The 22,514-nt window shown below is 41.8% G+C and overlaps 1 protein-coding gene across 3 annotated transcripts in view; it reads right to left on the bottom strand.

Moving 5' to 3' along the window:
- The window catches only part of DDC (dopa decarboxylase), a 122,153-nt gene that overhangs the window by 59,459 nt on the left and 40,180 nt on the right, over positions 1 to 22,514 (bottom strand). For all 3 annotated transcript variants that reach the window (XM_084621294.1, XM_084621292.1, XM_084621293.1), the window contains 4 exons: positions 20,692 to 20,805; positions 18,281 to 18,400; positions 5,320 to 5,454; positions 3,410 to 3,553 (listed from right to left, as the gene is read on the bottom strand). In XM_084621294.1, coding sequence (XP_084477420.1) covers positions 3,410 to 3,553; positions 5,320 to 5,454; positions 18,281 to 18,400; positions 20,692 to 20,805 — 513 coding nt within the window. The remainder of the gene's footprint in view (positions 1 to 3,409; positions 3,554 to 5,319; positions 5,455 to 18,280; positions 18,401 to 20,691; positions 20,806 to 22,514) is intronic.

Genomic DNA, 22,514 nt, shown 5'->3' with positions numbered 1-22,514 from the left:
TTTTTTTAATGCCGAACAGGTCTGATAACCAAACCTTATTTATTTGAAAAAGCTATAACACTGTTACCAAGTTATTTTAATTAGATCTCCTGTTTCCTATCAGGCCCAGTAAACACATGAGTCTGAATCTCTCCTTATATTTCTATTAACTGTAATGGAATTATTCCTGATTTATACACATATCTCTGAGAAGAGAATCCGGCCCATAAAACACAGGGTTTTATTTTCCTTTTCCATACTCACTATTAAATCATTTTTGCTCAAGAGATTGCATGAACTTAGTGGCAACCCAGATCCATGTCCACACTCGCACTTATGTCAGCAAAACTTTAGCGACATAAGTTTTGCCAGCATAAGCACTCATGTGCACAGTGTTATGTCTGTGCGAGATGCTCTGCCTCAGACATAGCTACCACCACTTGTTGAGCTGGTTTTATGATGTTGAAGGGAGAGCTCTCTCCCATTGGCATAACACGGCTAAGGAGCGATCTTACTGTAAGCTTGTAAGTATAGACATGGAAGGATCAATATGCTGTCACAAACTCTCTTCAGTCAGGGTTCTTTTTGCAGAACTTTCTGCTTTGACACTGCATCTCGCTCTTGAGAGAAAGATCAGTGAAGAAGAGGTGAGTAATAAGGTGGTGGAAGGTGTTTCCTTAGTAACATGCGTATCTTTGTGGCAGGAACAAAATAAAATAGCCCCAAATTACTCAAGAACAAAAGAACTTGAAGAGCAGAAAAGGAGCATGAATGGGGTGCATGGGCTACTGCCCAGTATGAGAGAGAATGAGCATACCTTTCAGTTAGGAGGCCAGCAGTAAGGATAATGAGATCTCATCTAATCCTCGCTGAGATGTTTTATGTATACAAATAAATGGAAGGGCTGACACTGGCCGTATTAACTCAGGCTGAGCCTTTGCTTCCTTTCAAGGCTTGCATTGCACCGCAAAGCAAACAGTGGAGACAACATATAGTTTAAAAAAAGACACCCTTTGTAACAGTGTAATTGAATCTGTAAACAGATGATTTGATTTCCCTTTCCCACAGCTGCAAAAATTAATAGATGGTGAATATTTATGAGGAGAGTTCCATTGTGGGTGTGTAGATGAGGTTTGAGCAACAAAGCAACTCAATTAACTTTCTGATAGCACATGGAGAGATGATGCAGAATTGCACTGTGTACACAAAATGGAGAAACAAAACACTGAAGCATGCTGTTAAAAAAATCAGAACAGCCTAATATAATTGTTAAACCAAACCAAACCAGCTAAAAACTTTCACATTGCATGTAAAAGCTGCTTATATGACTTGCTGTGCTGTATTTGCCCCAGTGGAGGGAACTGAGATCTCCATTACAAATGCATTTCTTCTGCAGCAGGTTCTATGAGGCGGGGAGGGATAGCTCAGTGGTTTGAGCATTGGCCTGCTAAACCCACGGTTGTGAGCTCAATCCTTGAGGGGGCCATTTAGGGATCTGGGGCAACTATGGGGGTTTGGTCCTGCTTTGAGCAGGGGGTTGGACTAGATGACCTCCTGAGGTCCCTTCCAACCCTGATATTCTATGATTCTATGGCACAAGTAAATTCATGTGAGCAGCCTTAGTGATAGTGCCTTCATTTTGGACAAGAGTCTTATTTCCACTGGAAGGCAATTGGTGGAATTCACTTGGCCATCTCAAGATTACTCAATTCCTTTTCTCCAAGGCAGGAAAACAGCATCCCCTTACACTTGTGAAACGTCTGTTGGGCCCATGCCATGGTCTTTTAACATACCACAAAGTCAGAGCCCAAGGCAATCAAAATAAATCAAACAAACAAATAAGCAAGCAAACGAAGGATAAGATTTCCAAAGTGTCCAGTGATTTAAGTTTCTAAGTCCAATTTTCAAAAGTGACTTCAGACGGACTTTCATTGACACCTAGGTTCCTAAATCACTTTTGATAATGGGACTAAGAAGCCTAAATCACGTAGGTCGTTTTGGAAATTTTACCTTACGTAAACAGAGAAGATGAAGTACAGGCTACCCTGAATCAAATAAGACTGCTCTGATCAGAAGCTCTGTAAAAATGGAATTCTGGGCTTGCACGTTTGCAGCCTTCTAATAATTTCCATATCAAATTTCTTCAGATGATAAGACAGGGCTTTTTCTGTCAGCCCTGTAAACTCAACTTGGACTGTGAGAGCCAAGATGGGCTTTACCCTTCACTGTCATCACTACTGATAAAAGTTCTACTGGCCATATTACACTTTCTGTACATAAACCTGTACAGCTCCATTGTCTTCAGCAGATTTGCACAGGTGTAAATTATTGGCAATTAGCAAACAATTTTGTTGATGCATGATAATAGACTACAGTTCACTCTCTCAGCGGTATTAATTCTTCAGGGATAACAGGAGAAAAAAATTACTAAAAACATACTGTAGTTGAAAGTGATTGCATGATATTGTGAATTTACACAAGGAACAGATGCTCTGAATGAGAAGGTGCTATTTTTCATTAGTCACTCAAAGTGACTACACTTTATAAAGACAACTGTATTCAGTCTGAAAGATCACATAATATGAACACTGTTCACTATCCATGAATTCTGATGGGAAAGGAAAATAATGTTAAAGTCAATAGTGGTGACCTATAGCTCATTACTGACGTTTGTCATCTTATTGACAGGTGATACAGTCTCTCTCTCTCTCTCTCTCACACACACACACACACACACAGTCTGATATAGTCTCACCTTGCTGACATTCAAGGCACACCATGAGCTTATTTATTTGCTAAAGTAGCATTGAGTCTCATGGTCTAGGGAGGGGTTCTGGCTGTTTGCTGATATTTACGTTTGACATTGTGTCATTTCGGGTGTTGATTTTGTATTTTTTTCTGACAAACGCCTACATGCAACCCATAAACTCAAAAATAAATACACACATTTGTGACAATTGCAGTTTGGAAGTCCAGTGTAAAAGATAATAACATATTATTTCAGGATAGAAGAAAGTCAAGATATTCACCCACATCAATCCACCTGTCTAGTCTAACATCCCCCTACCCCCTTTAAATGCATCTTCTCTCTCTGCTTTAGTTCTATTCAAAGATATAGCCTCTATTTGGCAATCCATTACACACACGAGTTGCCATCTGTGCAAAGAAATGTCTCCTAAGCCTCCATAGTGCCTAGGGAATTCAGTTATTTTCTTTTCTTCCCTGCCCCCTTGCCCCCATGTAAAAAGAAAAAAAAAGAGACTGTATGCAAAGTTCATGTACTGTGTAGAACATTCATGGAATGTTCATATTCTAGCTAGTGTGCAGATCTATACGTTCTTAGATTACATACAGTATCATCTGCTCATCGTAAAAGTGGCCTATCAGATGCACTAAATCCACAAGTAAGATTGTTCAAGCCAGTACTTACAAAGAATGGGATAAGACCAGCAGCTCTGTCTTCATGCAAAACTTTGTTTAGGGCTGATCCACGAACACTGAATTTATCATCTGAAGGGATATTTTTAATCTTCACTCCACCAATTAATCCTGCCTTTTCCACTGATGAGTGGGCCTGCAATTAAATGGGTGAGATTTAAAACACGAACCTTCCACAGAAACCTGTTTTTAATTCTAACAAACCACACGTAATACTTTATGAGATCCACAATGCAATAGAATTGGGGTTGTCCATGCAAAAATCTCTAGTCAATGAGAGTTGTGTCCTCTTATGCCAGGACCTAATTTAGCCCTGCCTATATAGCCATTACACAGTTACAGATCCTGCTACACATGACAATATTAATTTTCCAGTATTTACTCTATGGTCTACATCCTGTATTTTCTGATGTCAATGGCAAACTCTCATTTACTGCAGTGGCCCTATTTCTACAATGGAATTTTCTTGAGGGACAATTGGTTTGATAAGATGCAAAGTACAGTATCTTGTGCAGGAACGCACTTGACATGCTTTTAGTCTCCCTCCACCCCCATCTTGCACTGTGTTTGTCTATACATGCATTGTCTCCCTCCCAGGAGGCTGTTTTAGTTTTTCATTTTTTTTTGGATTACTGAGCAGTGGGTCACACAGGTCTGTTCTTAATGTGGAAGGAGCAGCAAGCTCAGCAACGATCTGCTTTGAAAGGTCAGCCATGTCTTAAGGCGAATCCTTCTGCAGACAGAAAATCCCCTGACCTTCAGCAGGCACAGAGGGCTGTCAGCCTCCATTTCAGATCAGCCATTTACAACAAAAAGAAAGGCAAACAATGGGGCTCTGCTTAGTAGTACATTAGACTTAGGGATCTGTGTCTGGCAATCTGCACAGCACGCACTCTAGAGCTCCAAAGAGAAAAAGGACCAATTGTAACATGGCTTTTAAGAATCATCAGGACCATTCCCCACTTCTCACATCTTGACTGTTCCCACATATGGCCTTATAATACGCCCCTTCCCCACCCCCAATAAAGAGCAGGTGCCCTTTTAAAATGATATTGTATCTAAATATACTGTGATGGTAAAGTCCAGTGAAACCTGAAGTCTGGGCATTTTAATGCACTGTAACCAGTGGATTAGTTCAAACTAAATATCAAGTAGTAGGAGCATTCCTCCTATCTCACTGACATTTAGATAATAAAATGTCATATTTATTGGAAGAAGTGACATTTCCTGGCCCCCTTTGTTAGGATTAGCAGTTTTAAAATGCAAGCACAGCTGAACCGGAAGGCCAAAGTTTGCTTTCATGCATGGTAGAAGCTTTTCATGATCGTGGCCATGCTGAGAATTCATAGGTTAAGTAAATCTGCTAAATAGTGTTCACAGATAGAAAACAGGGATTATGTTGGGCAAACTTGGATTGATACTCTCTGATTTTAGTAAGTTTATTTTTAAACCCACTGCATTTTTTTCAGGTACCAAGCCTGGTATGTTTATAACTCATACAGTGCAGCGTTTTGTGTCTCAACATTCGAATCAGTTAGTTTATTGGCCACACTTACTCATGTTGATTAGCACCTTACTCCACAAACAGTATCTTCATTCACTACAAAGGGATTCCTTGCAGAATAAAATAAATACTAGGTGTGAGGAAGGGAGGCAACATTGGGCTGTTAATCTGTAACATATAGTACAATGCTTTCACCTGTTGCTATTATTTATTGTTTGTATTGCAGTAACACCTAGGGGCTTCAGTTATGAACCAGGACCACACTGGGGTGCTGTACAAACACGGAATGAAAAGATGATCCCTACTCCATAGAGTTTACAATCTAAGTAATCTGTATAGCAGGGTGACTGCATTTTTCAAGGAGTGTAATTCCCAGTGTCATTTTTAGATGTACTCACCTGATCAGATGCATAGGCCACCAGCTTGCTCATGATGTGTGCCTCTGTTAGTTCTGGGTTTTCTGATTGGACACGTCTGATTGTTTTTGTTCTGGCAGCAAGCAACATAACCAAAGTAGCCTCACTGGCACTGCCCTATGGTGAAAAAGAGAGACTCCATGGGACACAGCGAAGGAAGATTCAAAACCAATACTACCTGTTACGTGAGGGAGAATTACTGAAAACAAAATGTTGCATGTTAAAGATCTGCATCAGAGTGAAAGCCGTACAAAAATAAATGGCACAATATGGAATCATTTGAGAACTCTTATACCACATGCATGGTAAGAAGCATTGCTACAAGATGGACACAAATGTGCACCTAAGATTGTGACAGAAAAACTGTATATTTATGTTTAAGAAATTGTATGTGACCGTGCAATAAATTTAACCTTTGTCTCTCCTTTTCTCTTCATTTTCTACGTTTGGGTGTCTTAGGCTCCAGTCTTGGAATCAGCTCTTTACAAACAAACCCCTGCACCTTTGTAGATGTGAATAGTCAATGCAAGCTTAAAAACAATTAGGCTTCAGTAGGTTCACAATAAGTAACACAGCTTTCATTCTTACCTTGGATGTCTTGTGACTATTGAGAGGTGGTGTTTGCAGCCAGTAATCCACCATTTTGAAACAAACTGGTTTGGGACAAAAAACTGATTGTTGGGTGGTTATTTCCCTCCCATACCAACCAGAAACATGCTGGAAGCTTTTTTTTTGGCTCTGTGACCATCAATTTGTAAAAACATTTTCTCAAGTTTAGAAGTTCTGGAAAGTCTGTGCTCAAGGGATAGTTTTAAGGTAAATTGTAACCTGAGTGGTTGCCTTGGGAATCTTCTGTGCACAGATACCACCTCCGTGAGTACAGTTGCCTCAAGAAACAGCTAAATAACTCTAAATAGTGTGCTAATTAACACATCACATATTTATATATTTGTGAAGCTATTTTCTTCCTTGGATATAGGCCTGATCCCATGACTCTTACATATCAGTAACCATTATTCAGGCAAGTAATTCCAGGCCGCAGCAGCACTAGCCCATTGGGGGACCTCAACAGGAATATTCCACCCGCCAACACATAATAAAAAACAAAAGGGGCCCCCTTGAGCTGCTTGGGGCCCTAAGCAATTGCTTAGTCTACTTATGCCTAGCGCTGGCTCTGATTCCAGCTTTCCCAAAATGAACATTTAAGTCAACTGCATTATTCATAGAATATCAGGGTTGGAAGGGACCTCAGGAGGTCATCTAGTCCAACCCCCTGCTCAAAGCAGGACCAATCCCCAACTAAATCATCCCAGCCAGGGCTTTGTCAAGCCTGACCTTAAAAACCTCTTGTCAAGGTTCCTCCCCCACTCTGAACTCTAGGGTACAGATGTGGGGACCTGCATGAAAAACCTCCTAAGCTTATCTTTACCAGCTTAGGTCAAAACTTCCCCAAGGTACAAAATATTCCACCCTTTGTCCTTGGATTGGCTGCTACCACCACCAAACTAATACTGGTTACTGGGGAAGAGCTGTTTGGACGCGTCTTCCCCCCAAAATACTTCCCAAAACCTTGCACCCCACTTCCTTGACAAGGTTTGGTAAAAAGCCTCACCAATTTGCCTAGGTGACTACAGACCCAGACCCTTGGATCTTAAGAACAATGAACAATCCTCCCAACATTTGCACCCCCCCTTTCCTGGGAGATGTTGGATAAAAAGCCTCACCAATTTGCCTAGGTGACTACAGACCCAGACCCTTGGATCTTAAGAACAATGAACAATCCTCCCAACACTTGCACCCCCCCTTTCCTGGGAGATGTTGGATAAAAAGCCTCACCAATTTGCATAGGTGACCACAGACCCAAACCCTTGGATCTGAGAACAATGAAAAAGCATTCAGTTTTCTTACAAGAAGACTTTTAATAAAAATAGAAGTAAGTAGAAATAAAGAAATCCCCCCTGTAAAATCAGGATGGTAGATATCTTACAGGGTAATTAGATTAAAAAACATAGAGAACCCCTCTAGGCAAAACCTTAAGTTACAAAAAAGATACACAGACAGAAATAGTTATTCTATTCAGCACAATTCTTTTCTCAGCCATTTAAAGAAATCATAATCTAACACATACCTAGCTAGATTACTTACTAAAAGTTCTAAGACTCCATTCCTGGTCTATCCCCGGCAGAAACAGCATATAGAAAGACACACAGACCCTTTGTTTCTCTCCCTCCTCCCAGCTTTTGAAAGTATCTTGTCTCCTCATTGGTCATTTTGGTCAGGTGCCAGCGAGGTTACCTTTAGCTTCTTAACTCTTTACAGGTGAGAGGAGATTTCCTCTGGCCAGAAGGGATTTTAAAGGGGTTTACCCTTCCCTTTATATTTATGACACCTCTAAAGAAGGAGATTCCACCACCTCCCTAGGTAACCCATTCCAGTGCTTCACCACCCTCCTAGTGAAAAAGTTTTTCCTAATATCCAACCTAAACCTCCCCCACTGCAACTTGAGACCATTACTCCTCGTTCTGTCATTTTTCATCTGAGCAAGGATTACCTGTGACACTTCCTGGGGTACCCAGAGTTCTGAGGCGCCTTGCTCCACCTGCCCTTAGCGTGAGGAAGCCTTGTCTGTACCTCCCAGGAGTCAGCTCCCTGACTTTCCCAGGCACTGGCAACACAAGCACTCCCCTCAACCCAGGCGGGCTCCACTGTCCCCGCCTAGCGATAGGCACACTCCAACCTCTGAGTCCTCCGAGCATCTGCCTGCAGTGTCCAGCCCCTTATCCACTGGCCACTCACAGAATTACTAGACCCGCTGTCCCCAAAGGAACAATACACCGCAGCTGGCTACTTACCCCTTAGAACACAGCTCCACTTAACACACAGCACTGAGATTTGTTTATAGAGAAAGCAAGTACAAGTTTATTTAACAAAGAATAGAAATTCATATGATAGCCATCAGAAATATTGGGAAAAAAGTGTTCTTTATATATATATAAAAAAGTCAGAACATGCATTTTGAGGCTAAACTCAACTAACAAGATGCCCACTAGTCTAACAGAGGACTGCTTATCCCAAAGTCCTTCTCACTGTGTTTTTCAATCAGCATGCAGAGACCCTTCTTTCATGAGCCCAAACTCACTGGCAGCTTGCCTCCACGATGAAGGATGCCAGGGTATCTCTCTGCACCCCCAGATTTACCAGAATAGACCTTTGTTCTTCATTCTAAAACTGGGTTCCTGCCCACGCCATCCCCATTTACCTCTTCCTGTTAATTTTCCTTCTGAAGTCCCCACAATCCCCTTATTCACATTTGACTCATTATGCAAATCGACTCTCATTGTAAGGCACACAATGGTCAGCCAGAGAGATAAATGTCTTCCATCTTCTGTCTGGTGGAACCTGACCTAAGGCTTGCTACCTCTGGGTGCCCTGCCTTTAACTACAAGGCCTTAGGAGCATAATTTCCTCTACATATGTCCTTACACATTATCCACATATACATTTAGCAAAGATTTATGATAATCAGTGTGACATAGGCTTTTAGTAGAAACCTTATGTGACACTCTTTGGTAAGCTAGAATGTAAACACAGTACCAGACCCAGGGGATCCCTGAAATTCTTATGTGACGCTCTTTGGCCAACTGGCATCAAGAGATCCTTGGATCCTATTACCCTCAACTTCCATCCTGACTCAGGCCTAAGGGTCAGCCACAATCTGCATCTTACAAACTTTTTTAAAAACTGCAAACTTGCTCCCATTGAAGTTAATGACAGTTTTGCCATCAGCCTCAATAGGGACAGGATCAGGCCCCACGCATTTGCCAAATGCAATATGCCACTTTGAAAATGTCTCATCTACATCCCCCTGCAGTAGGGTTGCATCCTCGTTTACATCCTTGTTTGGCCGGGAGTCTCCCGGAATTGGGCTTGATCTCCCAGAGGCTACTCAAGCCAATCCAGGAAATTTTAAGCTGCTAAAAGTGCAGTGCCACAGTGGGGCTAAGGCAGGCTCCCTGCCTGCCCTGGCTCTGCGCCATTCCCGGATGTGGCCAGCATGTCTCTGTGGCCCCTAGGCGCAGGGGGAGCAAAGGGGTCTCTGTGTGCTGCCCCTACCCTGAGTGCTGACTCCACAGCTCCCATTGGCTAGGAATGGAGAACAGCGGCCAATGGGAGCTGCAGGGGTGGTGCCTGTGGGTAGGGGCCACATGCAGAGTCGCATGGGCCACCCCTGAGCCTAGGAGCTCCTGCTGGATGTGCCACCACTTCCGGGAGCCACCCGAGGTCAGTGCCGCCTGGCCGGAGCCTGAACCCCTGCCCCAGCCCTGAGCCTCCTGCATTCAAACTCCCTCCTAGAGCCCACACCCCTTCCTGCACCCCAACCCCCTGTTCCAGCCGAGTCCCCTCCCACACCCAAACTCCTGCCCCAGTCCTAAGCCCCCTCCTGTACCCCAACCTTCTGCCTCAGGCTCAGCCAGGAGCCCCCTCCTATACTCCAAACCCCTCAGCCCAGAGCTCACACCCCCTCCTGCACCCCAACCTCCTGCCCCAGCCTGCTAAAAGTGAGTGAGGATGGGTGAGAGCAAGCGACCAAGGGAGGGGGGGCTAGAGTGAGCGGGCGGCAGGGGCTCAGCGAAGCGGGGGGCAAGGGCAGGGCCTTGGGGAAGAGGCACGGTAGATCCTGGGTTGCACTTAAATTCAAAAAGTGATCTTGTGCATAAAAAGGTTGGAGACCACTGTTCTACAGTATTTTCAGCACGATGTGGTAACAAGAGTACAACTGAGCTTCAGAAAATCTGGCTTCAAACCCTGGCTCTGCCACACACTTGCATCATCTTTGGGCACTTAAACTGACATTTTCAAACTTGGGTGCAACACAGTTGGTTGGCCGAAGCCTCTCTGTGCCTCAGTTTCCCTCATCAATAAAATGGGTAAGAACTTGTAGAAACTTTCAGGCACTTGCAGTATTTGAGGAGTGGTCTTGTTCCTGACTAGGTAGTTTAGAATGCCTTCAATGATTAAAACACTAGCTGGAGACTTGGAGACCTACCACAGAATGTGAACTTGGGTAAGTCATTTAGTTTCCCTTCACCTCAGTTCTCATATGTAGAATGGAGGTGTTGTGAGGCTAACTACAGTAAAGACTTCAAGGTACTTAGATAATATGGTTGGATATTAGGAAAAACTTTTTCACTAGGAGGGTGGTGAAACACTGGAATGCGTTGCCTAGGGAGGTGGTGGAATCTCCTTCCTTAGAAGTTTTTAAGGTCAGGCTTGACAAAGCCCTGGCTGGGATGATTTAATTGGGGATGGGTCCTGCTTTTGAGCAGGGGGTTGGACTAGATGACCTCCTGAGGTCCCTTCCAACCCTGATAGTCTATGATTTTATGGTAATGGGGCTGTATAAGTACCTAAAATAAATGGATCCTAAAATAAGCTCTGGTTTTACAAAATATACTTTATTACTAGGCATGGAAGGATGAAATGTTTATCAGTAAGTGTTGGTAAACGTTAATATGACCGCATGCGCGTGCGTGAGCACACACAAATATTTCCATCAATAACAGAAATTTACAAATAGACAAAGTAAGAAAAAGGGATGTGTGAGAACTTAAAGGTTGATATAAGGTTATTTTCTTTGTACAGTTTGACATGTGATGTTGATAATTTGTGTTTTAACATTTATAAAGTATTAACTTTTTGAATTGCAAAGTCCACTGTCATGAAATAATTACTAACTCCCCTATTGTTTGACTTCCCCCAGAATTTCCCACAACTCTGAGAAATTAAATAGATTAAATTGAAAATGCTTAAAAATAAACAACATTATCCACTGAAATTACAAAAAGGTCAAAAATTGAAATCTGCCAAGCCTATTTATAATTGGTAATAATCACTTTTTCGTAATTAAATTGATGCACGGAGAGCCTGATGGGTTGTGTAACTAATATATTCACTTTGCTCTTAAGTCTTTTACCAACAATTCTGAAAAATATTCCCTTTGTTCTCTAGTTCCTCAGTTGTTGCTACCAAAAATCATGAATTAAGGGTTTGCTTTTCCAGGCCAAGGACTGTGGATTGAGTGTGTTTGTTTGGGGGCTCTGTTTACTTTCAGAATTAAAATCCCTCTCCTTGCAGAAGAAACAACCTTTGTAAAACACAAAGGAAATGAAGTTTTTATCTGTTTATATGGAAGGCAAAACTGAGTTGTATATATTGCATGTTCACACAAGTTCTAGTGAGAAGGTTGCTTTCCATTCTTGCTGTTTTTAAAAGCGCTTTTTTTTCTTTAAAGCTACACTCTATGCTAAGTGAACAGTGATGATACCTTCCCTTTTATTGCAAGCAAACAAAGGTTGCCATGGTGAGCAGGCTCAAGAGGCGGAAGAAATATTGGCGAGAGCTGATGCTCATGTCCACCAGAGCCCTGAGCTGAAATTTTTTTTCATCTTTTGGCTTTTTCAAGGATCACCTGGTACACAGTAAGAAAGTGTTTTGTATCGATGTGGTCTTTCAAACGTAATTAACAGCCAGTTTTCACAGGCCCCAGTTTATATAAAACTGCAATAATCGTTGTTTGCCTCAGGGAATGATTGGCAGCCTCACATTCACGTTATCTTTGCTAAGCCCTCTCTTACTTGTATCATTATTGTTTCAAGAGCGAGAGGATCAGCAGCACAAATTGCCTTATCTCAAGCGGCAGCACGGAGCTCACACTCACTTTTGATTCCTAAATTTGAACGATCGTCAGTATCTTACAAAATTACAGGCCATCAAGTGTTGTCAGTTGGGAAGGGTGACATTTGCTGCTGATAAACAACAGGCATAATTGCCTGCTGTCGTCAGAACAAAATTGATGCTGTTGAGACCCATGAAGAAAGGTTGGTTTCACGTACATGCAAAACCCATAGTCATCCTAATGGAAATACTCCTAACACAACTAACGGCATTGGGGTCGGAATGGAATAACTCTGAATCTACACTGGTGTAAGTGAGGACAACACAGCTGAGCCAAAAATCTTGACTGTCTTTAAGTAGCTGTGTTAAGTATATTTTTGACTGAGGAGATCACATACCAGTGAGTTTGAAGGGAGAACAAGCATTAATGGACAAGCTTCTGAAACACAACATATTGTTACACACACATACAAACCAGCAGGTCTATCCTTGTAAGAAGATTTTATTGTTGCCTGGATTTTGTTGTTTGTTATATGGGAAATGTAGCCAATATTCATTTAGCAGGTCAACTTTTTAATAGATTTTTGCCTTTTGCTGCACTGGAGTTTTACTCTGCTAATTGGATTATTTAATTTCATTATACCTTTTAGTTTCTAAATTATAAACAGCTTCATTTTAGTCCTATATATTTCATTTTGTTGCATAAAGTGTATTTATTAAAATCATATTTGTTTCTTTAACAAATGCTCCTGTCAATGGACTTTCTACTATACTCTGCTCTGTTATATACGGTGGACACTCTTGAATACTCTTTTCTATTACTGTAGTTATAGTGCTCTTCTTCTTTGATAAGAGGTGGACATTTTAAAAATAGCCTGTAACAAAATGTTGAATGTTTTTGAGTGAAGTTTAAGGAAAACCTTTTCAACCCTTTTCGCAGAGCTTTAAGTGTTCATAATTAGCACTCAAAATCATAGAATATCAGGGTTGGAAGGGACCTCAGGAGGTCATCTAGTCTAACCTCCTGCTCAAAGCAGGACCAATCCCCAATTTTTGCCCCAGGTCCCTAAATGGCCCCCTCAAGGATTGAATTCATGACCCTGGGTTTAGCAGGCCAATGCTCAAACCACTGAGCTATCCCTTCCCCTCCCACATCCCAAATCCTTGTGTGTGTTCAACTTGAAGTTATTCTTCACTCCCAAATGCTAAAGTACCCTGTAGCATTACTGCATGGCATTAAACAGTTGCTGTGTCTGCCAGCTAGACTGTGGCAAAAGTAGCAAGTTCCATTCCAAGAGAAATTCCAATATTTTCCATTTGTTTTTACTTTGAATTGGAACACACAGCTGAAATAAAAAAAATTTCATGGAATGGAAAGCTCCAAAAATTTTCAATTCAAAACATTTTGTTTTGACATTTCCTGTCAAAATAAAATATTTCAACATTCCTGGATCAAAATGGCTCATTTCACTTTGTTGGGCTGAATAAAAACATTTAATTTCATACTGGTTTGTCATTAGTCTGTGTCCCCCTGAGTAGATACAGTGCTTCCTAGAAGCTGTAGTTCAAATGCCTCATGCTTCCATTCTCCTCCATGGGCCAAGTTGCCTGGCCAGATTACATCCCATGATCTACTGTGGAATCACATGATTCCCGTGATGGACCATGTCTGTTCAACCAGAAGGGGAGACTTCATTGCATCATGAGATATGTAGTCCAACCAGAGAGCTCAGCTCATAGAGAAGAACAGGGACATGAGGCCTTTCTTAAAGACACCATGCATGGTCTCTGAGACTTCTCCAGCAGCCAGCTCACAGAGTCTCTCTGTCTCTCTCCCTCTCTCTCTCTTATTGTTGTTGTTGTTACTTCTTGGTATTTCCTGCAATGCACATATAGTCTCTGTAATTTTATTCTTTCGAAGTGTGTTATTTTAGTGTTTTGACTGGTATATGCATTTCATAATTTTTATTTCTCTTACTACTCAAAGAATTAAATTTAAGTGTGAGTTTTAAAATGCCTAACCTGGCTGGAGTAATTATCCCGATGGTAACTTTTAAAAAGCTATATATTATATCTATTTTTTTTTGTTTCTACTGGTGGTGCACATCTGCACATACCTTGGTGCACATAACAAAATTTATTCCTCACATAAATGGAAAAAATTAGAGGGAACATTGCTTTCCAGTGCAAATGTTTTTAACCATACCCTAATATCATGAGGTAAACATTAGTTTTCAGGCATACATGTGGGATCTTATGCCAGAGAAGAATTTTCCTGGAGAGCTTGTGGCAGGTTGAATGAAGCATTTGTGAGATAGGAGGGTTAAAAACCAAAGCAAAAATCCCCCTTGTTTTTAAACTTTTTGAAAAAGGTTCCTACCCCTCCTCCCTGCAATCATATCTCAATAGATAGATAGATAGATAGAGCAAGAAACTCCTTTTTTTGGTTTTGTTCTGTTAGCTACAATGAGAACTGCTTCCTTTGACATGCAAGGCTTTGATTTAGTTATTAAAAGTAGTTTGTGCGTACATTAGGAATCTCATATCACTTGGATGTCAGTTTGCTAGCACCCATATCAGAGTTGCTGTATCCTATGAATAATGGAAGTGCTATAATCCTCCTTTTTTACAGATGAGGAAATGGAGGCACAGAAAGACTAAGGCTACATCTACACAGGAGCTGAAGATGTAATTTCCAGCTCAGATAGAGATACCGATGCTAACTGTCATCAAGCTAGCATGCTAAAAACAGAAACATAGCTGCTGCAGTGGGGCAGGCTGGGTATAGTTCCATCTTTGTGTTCCATCTGAGTACAGTTCCATCTGAAACACAAGAAGGGTATTTGGGCATCTAGCCATGCTGCCACAGCTATACTGCAATTTTTAGCATGCTAGTACACAAGTAAGTCTAGCTCCAGTATAGAGATACTCTAAGTGATTTGCCCAAGGTCATCCAGGGACTCTGTGGCAGAGCCAGGAAGTGAACCCAAACTTATTGATTCCCAGTCCACTTCCCTAATAACAAAGCCATCCTTCCTCATATGTTAGATCTTGTAGGAGAGTCTAGATATTATGGGAGAAGTGTGTGCCCTATTGGATGGAGAAGAAGGATAGGAGACAAGTACTTCTGAGTTTTGTTACCACTTTGCCACACTATGGAACTTTAACATTACTTGGATTTACAAAGCACCTTTTACTAATGGATCTCAAAGTGCTTGAGACGTATTCATTGTGTCTCAAAACTCTCCCACGGCGGGTAAATTTACAGATGGGAAAACTGAGACTCGGGTAGGTTAAGTGACTTGCCCTAGGCCACACAGTGAGTCGGTGAGAGAGAGAGAGAGAGAGAAGAGGGGCTGGTTAAAACTCCCAGACCAATACATAGTCTGCTAAATCACAGTGCACCCCCCACCTCACCAAGTTAATCATTTAATCCCTCATTGTCAGTTACGCCATATAGGTAAAGTCACCATATAAGGATGCACAGCTAGGAGGAGAAAAGGAGTACTTGTGGCACCTTAGAGACTAACCAATTTATTTGAGCATGAGCTTTCGTGAGCTACAGCTCACTTCATCGGATGCATACCGTGGAAACTGCAGCAGACTTTATATACACACAGAGATCATAAAACAATACTTCCTCCCACCCCACTGTCCTGCCGGTAATAGCTTATCTAAAGTGATCATCAAGTTGGGCCATTTCCAGCACAAATCCAGGTTTTCTCACCCTCCACCCCCACACACACAAACTCACTCTCCTGCTGGTAATAGCCCATCCAAAGTGACAACTCTCTACACAATGTGCATGATAATCAAGGTGGGCCATTTCCTGCACAAATCCAGGTTCTCTCACCCCCTCACCTCCCTCCAAAAAACACACACACAAACTCACTATCCTGCTGGTAATAGCTCATCCAAAGTGACCACTCTCCCTACAATGTGCATGATAATCAAGGTGGGCCATTTCCAGCACAAATCCAGGTTTTCTCACCCCCCCACCCCCATACACACACAAACTCACTCTCCTGCTGGCAATAGCTCATCCAAACTGACCACTCTCCAAGTTTAAATCCAAGTTTAACCAGAACGTCCGGGGGCGGGGGGGTTAGGAAAAAACAAGGGGAAATAGGCTACCTTGCATAATGACTTAGCCACTCCCAGTCTCTATTTAAGCCTAAATTAATAGTATCCAATTTGCAAATGAATTCCAATTCAGCAGTTTCTCGCTGGAGTCTGGATTTGAAGTTTTTTTGTTGTAAGATAGCGACCTTCATGTCTGTGATTGCATGACCAGACAGATTGAAGTGTTCTCCGACTGGTTTATGAATGTTATAATTCTTGACATCTGATTTGCGTCCATTTATTCTTTTACGTAGAGACTGTCCAGTTTGACCAATGTAAATGGCAGAGGGGCATTGCTGGCACATGATGGCATATATCACATTGGTGGATGTGCAGGTGAATGAGCCTCTGATAGTGTGGCTGATGTTATTAGGCCCTGTGATGGTGTCCCCTGAATAGATATGTGGGCACAGTTGGCAACGGGCTTTGTTGCAAGGATAAGTTCCTGGGTTAGTGGTTCTGTTGTGTGGTATGTGGTTGTGGGTGAGTATTTGCTTCAGGTTGCGGGGCTGTCTGTAGGCAAGGACTGGCCTGTCTCCCAAGATTTGTGAGAGTGTTGGGTCATCCTTTAGGATAGGTTGTAGATCCTTAATAATGCGTTGGAGGGGTTTTAGTTGGGGGCTGAAGGTGACGGCTAGTGGCGTTCTGTTATTTTCTTTGTTAGGCCTGTCCTGTAGTAGGTAACTTCTGGGAACTCTTCTGGCTCTATCAATCTGTTTCTTCACTTCCGCAGGAGGAGAAGAGAACAACAGTGCATTGGGGAGAGCCAGCCTCATATCCTCATGCTGTCACCTTTCACGTGGCGAGGACTTAGTGCAGACAGAGTGAGAATTGCTAGACAAAGAGGACTAAGGGTAGTGTTTACTTTGGTGCTTGCTTGAGCTAAAGGTAGCAACTCTAGGACTGACCAGAGTCGAGTTTCCAGGCTAAGAAATATATATCAGGGTGTCACTGAGCTACACTTTAAAAAAAAACTGCCCAATAAAGAAAAGTCTCAGCTTAAAAAAAAGATGGAGATGGAATTAAGGGTGTAAATACAGTATCCATAACAAAGAAAAATCTTTAAGGCCATATAGTTCAAAGGTAAGGTTACACTTGATAATGAGAAAACACCATTTTGTATAAGAGTGCAAAGTTCACGTACAACTCTCCCCTCATATCCCTGTCCACTCTCCAACCTGAAATCATGAGATTTCTTAGGGTACATTCACACTGCAGCTGGGAGGTGTAATGCCCATCTTGGGTGGATATACATATGCTAGCTCTGATCGAGCTAATGCACTAAAAATAGCAGTGTGACTGCAGCGACAGGATAGCCACTCAAGTACAATCTCATCTGAGATCCCAGGTTTGTATTCAGGCATCTAGCCCAAGCTGCCACCTGTACTGCCTTGGCCACACTGCTATTTTTAGCTATCAGAGCAAGTGTGTGTGCATCTATCTGAGCTGGGAAATACATCTCCCAGCTACACCGTGGACGTACCCTTCGTGCCTACACACCACACGTATTTCAGCAATGACAATATGACTCTCATAGCCCGTTACATTGTATCACATTGTTACACACATGAAGGTGCTACCCATGTGACCAGAGACAATTCTCTAGTTCACCTTCTCTTGATAAAACATCAGCATCTCACTTTTTAAACATCATATGTCCAAAAAAGACCAAAGACCAAACTCTCAGCTGAGCGTCTTAATACACTTCCCTTCACTGAAAATGTTATGACCCCATTTCCTTCTATTTATTCTATTAAATGTGGTGGTCAAGAGACTATACTTATATTCTATATAAGAGAGACTAAAGTCAGGAGATTATACAGATATTCAATTCAAATGTTTGTTGCACGAACTTGACTTTGTAAGTGAATTAGGACCCTTTCTAACTCCTGAAATCAAGGGAAAACGTCCATTGCCTTCATTGGGAGCAGAAGGATGTTGATCTCTTAGTTGTAAGTAATCATCATATGCAAAGTTTCTCTGTACAAAGGCTTAAAGCCTGTCTCTGCTTCTATTAAATCTGAAGGGGTTCCACAAAGCAGAAATATTTTGATCTTCCCTTCATTAGGGCTTTGGTTTGAAGGCTTTATTAAACAATGAGGACATGCACGTTCACTGCACGGTCTGTTTTCTCATTCTGTCTTACCTGAATGACTCCTCCACCTTCGCTGTCCTTCCCAGCTAAAAACTCTTCAGGCAAATTAATCATCTTTCCCAGCCAATCCAGCATGACTGTCTCCAGCTCTGTGCAAGCTGGACTTGCAGCCTATATTGGGGAATGAAACAAAGGGAATAAACCGACTACAGTAGCTTGCCTTTTAAAATTTAACATTTACCAACAGTTGCCAAACATTGGTCTCTGAGGGTATGTCTCTGGAACCTGGGCTTATGGACTTAGTGTTTCCAAGTCCATGCTTGAGCATCCACACTGCATTGTAAACTTGAGTTTACAGTTGCCAGACCCAGGTCTCACAGCTGTGCTATTGTGTTCATACTGTACTACACAGACCTTCTGACGTGGGCCTGTGGCTTGACCTGAGTCCACACTGCAAAACAGCAGGACTTGGACCTGAGTCTTAGTGGGACTCATGCTCTGATCCACCGCTGTAGCAGGGTCCTAGGACCTGGGTCTTGAGTGCTTGCTGACCTGAGTCAGACAGATTTGTATGTGGATGGAAGGGTGGGTGACTGGGCTCAAGCCTGAGTCAGAACCTGGGCTGAGTGTGCAGTGCAAACATACCCTGGAGACCCCACAAGTATTTCCCTACACTCAGATTAGGAGAGCTCATTAGTGTCCCTGCGTTCTGCCCAACCTGGCACATTATACAGATCATGGAAGCAAGCTGCAGAGAAGTTAGGAGAGTGTCAGTGAAGAGTCATCCCACCTGCCCAGCCAGCAGGATCAGGGTAGGGAGTTCCCTTATCTCCTCCCTCTTCTAGTAGTGGGGAGTGGAGAAAGCTTAGTGGGACCACAGCGTGACAGTAATCACAGGAAAAATTGCTTGAGGTAGCAGCCATGCGGTGCTCACATGAGGGGGTGCCCATACCTTACTCCTACTACATACTAAAAGATCACTGTACCATATTCTTACTTACACATATGACTGTCAAATGTCAAACTAAGGGTCTGCTTCTGACACACTTACTCACATGGAGTAGTGCCTTATTCTGAACAGTCCCACTGACATAAATTTTTAAAATAATCCCCCAAACCAAAAACAAAACAGTCCACGACACACAGTTCTCTTCATGTGGAAAGGATGAGAAAGAAAGTGAATCATATGTGACAAAGACAGTATTAGTTACATCACTTATTGTACTACTGGAAGGTGCTCAGATACTATGGTCATGAGGAAGGTACAAGAACCAATATGGAATAGGGTACTGTTCTCCATGAATAAGAGTGACAGAATGGGTCCTAATGCAGTACCCTATCTTCTCACAGCTGGATATTAACAGCTTAATGAAGAGTTTATTAGATCACCTCATTGTTTATTTTAATTTGTAAGTCAATTATGGGGCTGTGAAAGCTCCCAGGCGGATAGTGCAGGAGGGTGAGATCCTCATTGTATCTGCAAATCAAGTAGAACAAAGGCAGCAATTCAGGTTTTGCCAGGCTGCCTGGCCATATTGTCTTACTACTGTCTGGGAAGACCACTCCTAGGGCTGAGAGAGTTATGCAATTTCTATGGCCGTACACACTGCCAGTCATGATTATGGGTTTTTTTAGTGTGGCCATTTTCCCACTGAGAACTGAATAAATTAATCAATTCTTGTCACATAGGCCAGCAAACAACCATTTTGTCACTAACAACTTCTAGTCCCTGCTGATTTGGGCTGCATTCAAGTGAGTGATCTAGAGTTGAAAGGCTCTATAAACCATTATCAATCCACCGAGACATCCAGTCCAGCCAATGATTTTATTTTAACACAGGAGCCTGTATTTCCCTCTATCACCACTCCGCTTGGAAAACCTTGTCTTCAGAATAAAATATTGTTTTGAAGGATGCTTTAGTTTAAAAGTAACTTCACTTTAGAATTTTTAAAAATGAGTTGTTTGTGACACCTAAAATGAATATACATGAAAGATTAGAAGAAAACAAACATTTTTCTGTTTACATTGTGTATCTGACAGGATTTTCTGTATATTCATTTCACTATTTCCTCCTATATTGTCAATTAATTAGTCTATGTCCCCTATTGCTTTCACATAACAACAACATTTTATTAAAATAATAGGATATCATGATGGTAAAACTACTGAGAGCTCATTTTTTGTTACTGGTAGTGTCCTTTTAGGAAATGAGAATAGACAGAGTGTTTTTCCCATTTTATCACTACCGACCCCCCTATCTTTTGGATAGAAAGTTTTCATAGGTGGAAGGTTGTCATTATCAGAGTCATTCCATAGTTGTTATGAAACACTTATGCTCATGAGTCAACTTTACCATTGACTTCAGTACTGACTGCTTACCCCAAGTAAAATTATTCACATGCTTAGATCTTTGCAGGATATGCCTTTGTGCTGCACAGCAACATCTGCCATGATCAACTTACCCAGGAGAAGCCCACGCATCCTATCCCACCAGACAATATATCAGCAAGAAGAGCTGGGAAAGAACTGGCTGTAGGAAAGTAGGCAAAAAAGTATGGACTGTGCCAGTGGGTTATCTGTGTTGGACAAGAAATGTCACTGTTAATTATCATAATGGTACATCCAGACATCTAGGAAACTGTCCTGTTTTCAGTATATGTTCAAGATTATCAAGGGCAGCAGGGATTAGGGTTCAGAGATCTGGGCTCCACACAATCATAGAAATGTAGGGCTGGAAGGGACTTTGAGAAGTCACCAAGTTCCCTGCACTGAGGCAGGACCAAGTAAACCTAGACCATCCCTGGCAGGTGACTTTTTAAAAAAAACTCCCAGTGAGGGAGATTCCACAACCTCCCTTGGAAGCCTATTCCAGAGTTTAGCTATCCTTTATAGTTAGAAAGTTTAGTTTTTCCTAATATCTAATCTAAATCTCCCTTGCTGCAGATTAAGCACATTACTTCTTGTCCTACATTCAGTGAACATGGAGAACAATTCATCACTATGCTCTTTATAACCGCCCTTAACATATTTGAAGACCGTTCTCAGGTTCCCCCGCCCCTTGGTCTTTTAATCTTCAGAAAAAAAAAATGTGTCAAGATCAGGTCAAGAAAATTTTTTCTGAAAAGCCTGTTCTGGCCAATCCAGATTCTGACAAAGTGTTTGAACTCTATAGAGATGCACCTGTCATAGGGCTAGGTGATGTTTTAATGAAGTCAGGGGAAGTAACAAAACACCCCATTGCTTTCTTAAGCAAGAAACTGATACCCATGGAGCAGAACTGCTCTCATAGAAAAGGAATGTTATGCCATAATGTGGGCAGCCAAGTAGTTACAAGCCTATCTTTTTAACAGGAAATTCAGGGTACTAACTGACTATTCTCCATTAGTCTGAGTACACAGAACCAAAGACATTAATTCTAAGCTACTATGCTGGAGCATCAAGAACATGACATGGAGATTGTACATATTAAGGAGAAAGAAAATATTGTGGCTGATGCCTTGTCCAGGCAGGAGGGTTCTGACCCAAAGCATATGGGTCAGCCAGGGGCTGATCCTACTGCAGTTTTGTAAGGGGGCATGTGTGATCCTAGCACTTCTGTATTCAAACCTTACACATGACTTCAATGATGTTTGTACAAAACGTGCCTTGTAAGGTACCATTTGAAAACAAATAACACATTGGTCATTAATAGCATTGTAAAATGCACGTTAACCTTATACATGATGTTATGAATTCCCTCTGTACAATGTCACTAGAAAATATTTAAGACTAAGACAGCCTAGCCTAGGTAAAGATGATAGGATAGGACAAGGCTGTCCTAGACAAGGGAATGGGCATTTACTTCCATTTACATATTAGCCATAAACAGAGCTATCAAGCTAAACCAGAAGAGGTTGTCTCAAGCCCGAACACGAGAGACAGAGAATTAACATGGCTCCTGCACCCCATGGAGATACTGGGGATTGAATCCCCAGGAGACCTTCCTAACTTTGAGAACAAAGACAATTCTTTGGGAATATAAGGGACACAGAGAAAGTCCATCTTTATCTTTCACCTAAGACAACAAGGAAACCAGAACCTCATACTTCTGTGAAAGGCCCTAGCAGACTGTTAGCAGACTGTCAGAGAATAATTGGTGAGAGAAACTGTCTTAAACAAACAAAGACTGTACTTTGCTAGATTAAATTTTAAACTCTTAGATGCATGTTGTCACTTTTACTTGCTTGTAACCATCTCTACACCTTTCTCTCTTATTTGGCATCACTTATGTTCTGTTAATAAACTT

Source organism: Lepidochelys olivacea (genome assembly GCF_965140295.1).
Source record: "Lepidochelys olivacea isolate rLepOli2 genome assembly, chromosome: 2".
In the NCBI taxonomy this organism is placed as follows: domain Eukaryota; kingdom Metazoa; phylum Chordata; order Testudines; family Cheloniidae; genus Lepidochelys; species Lepidochelys olivacea.
The sequence above is the reverse complement of the archived record's forward strand: the minus strand, read 5'-3'. Positions and strand labels throughout refer to the sequence as shown.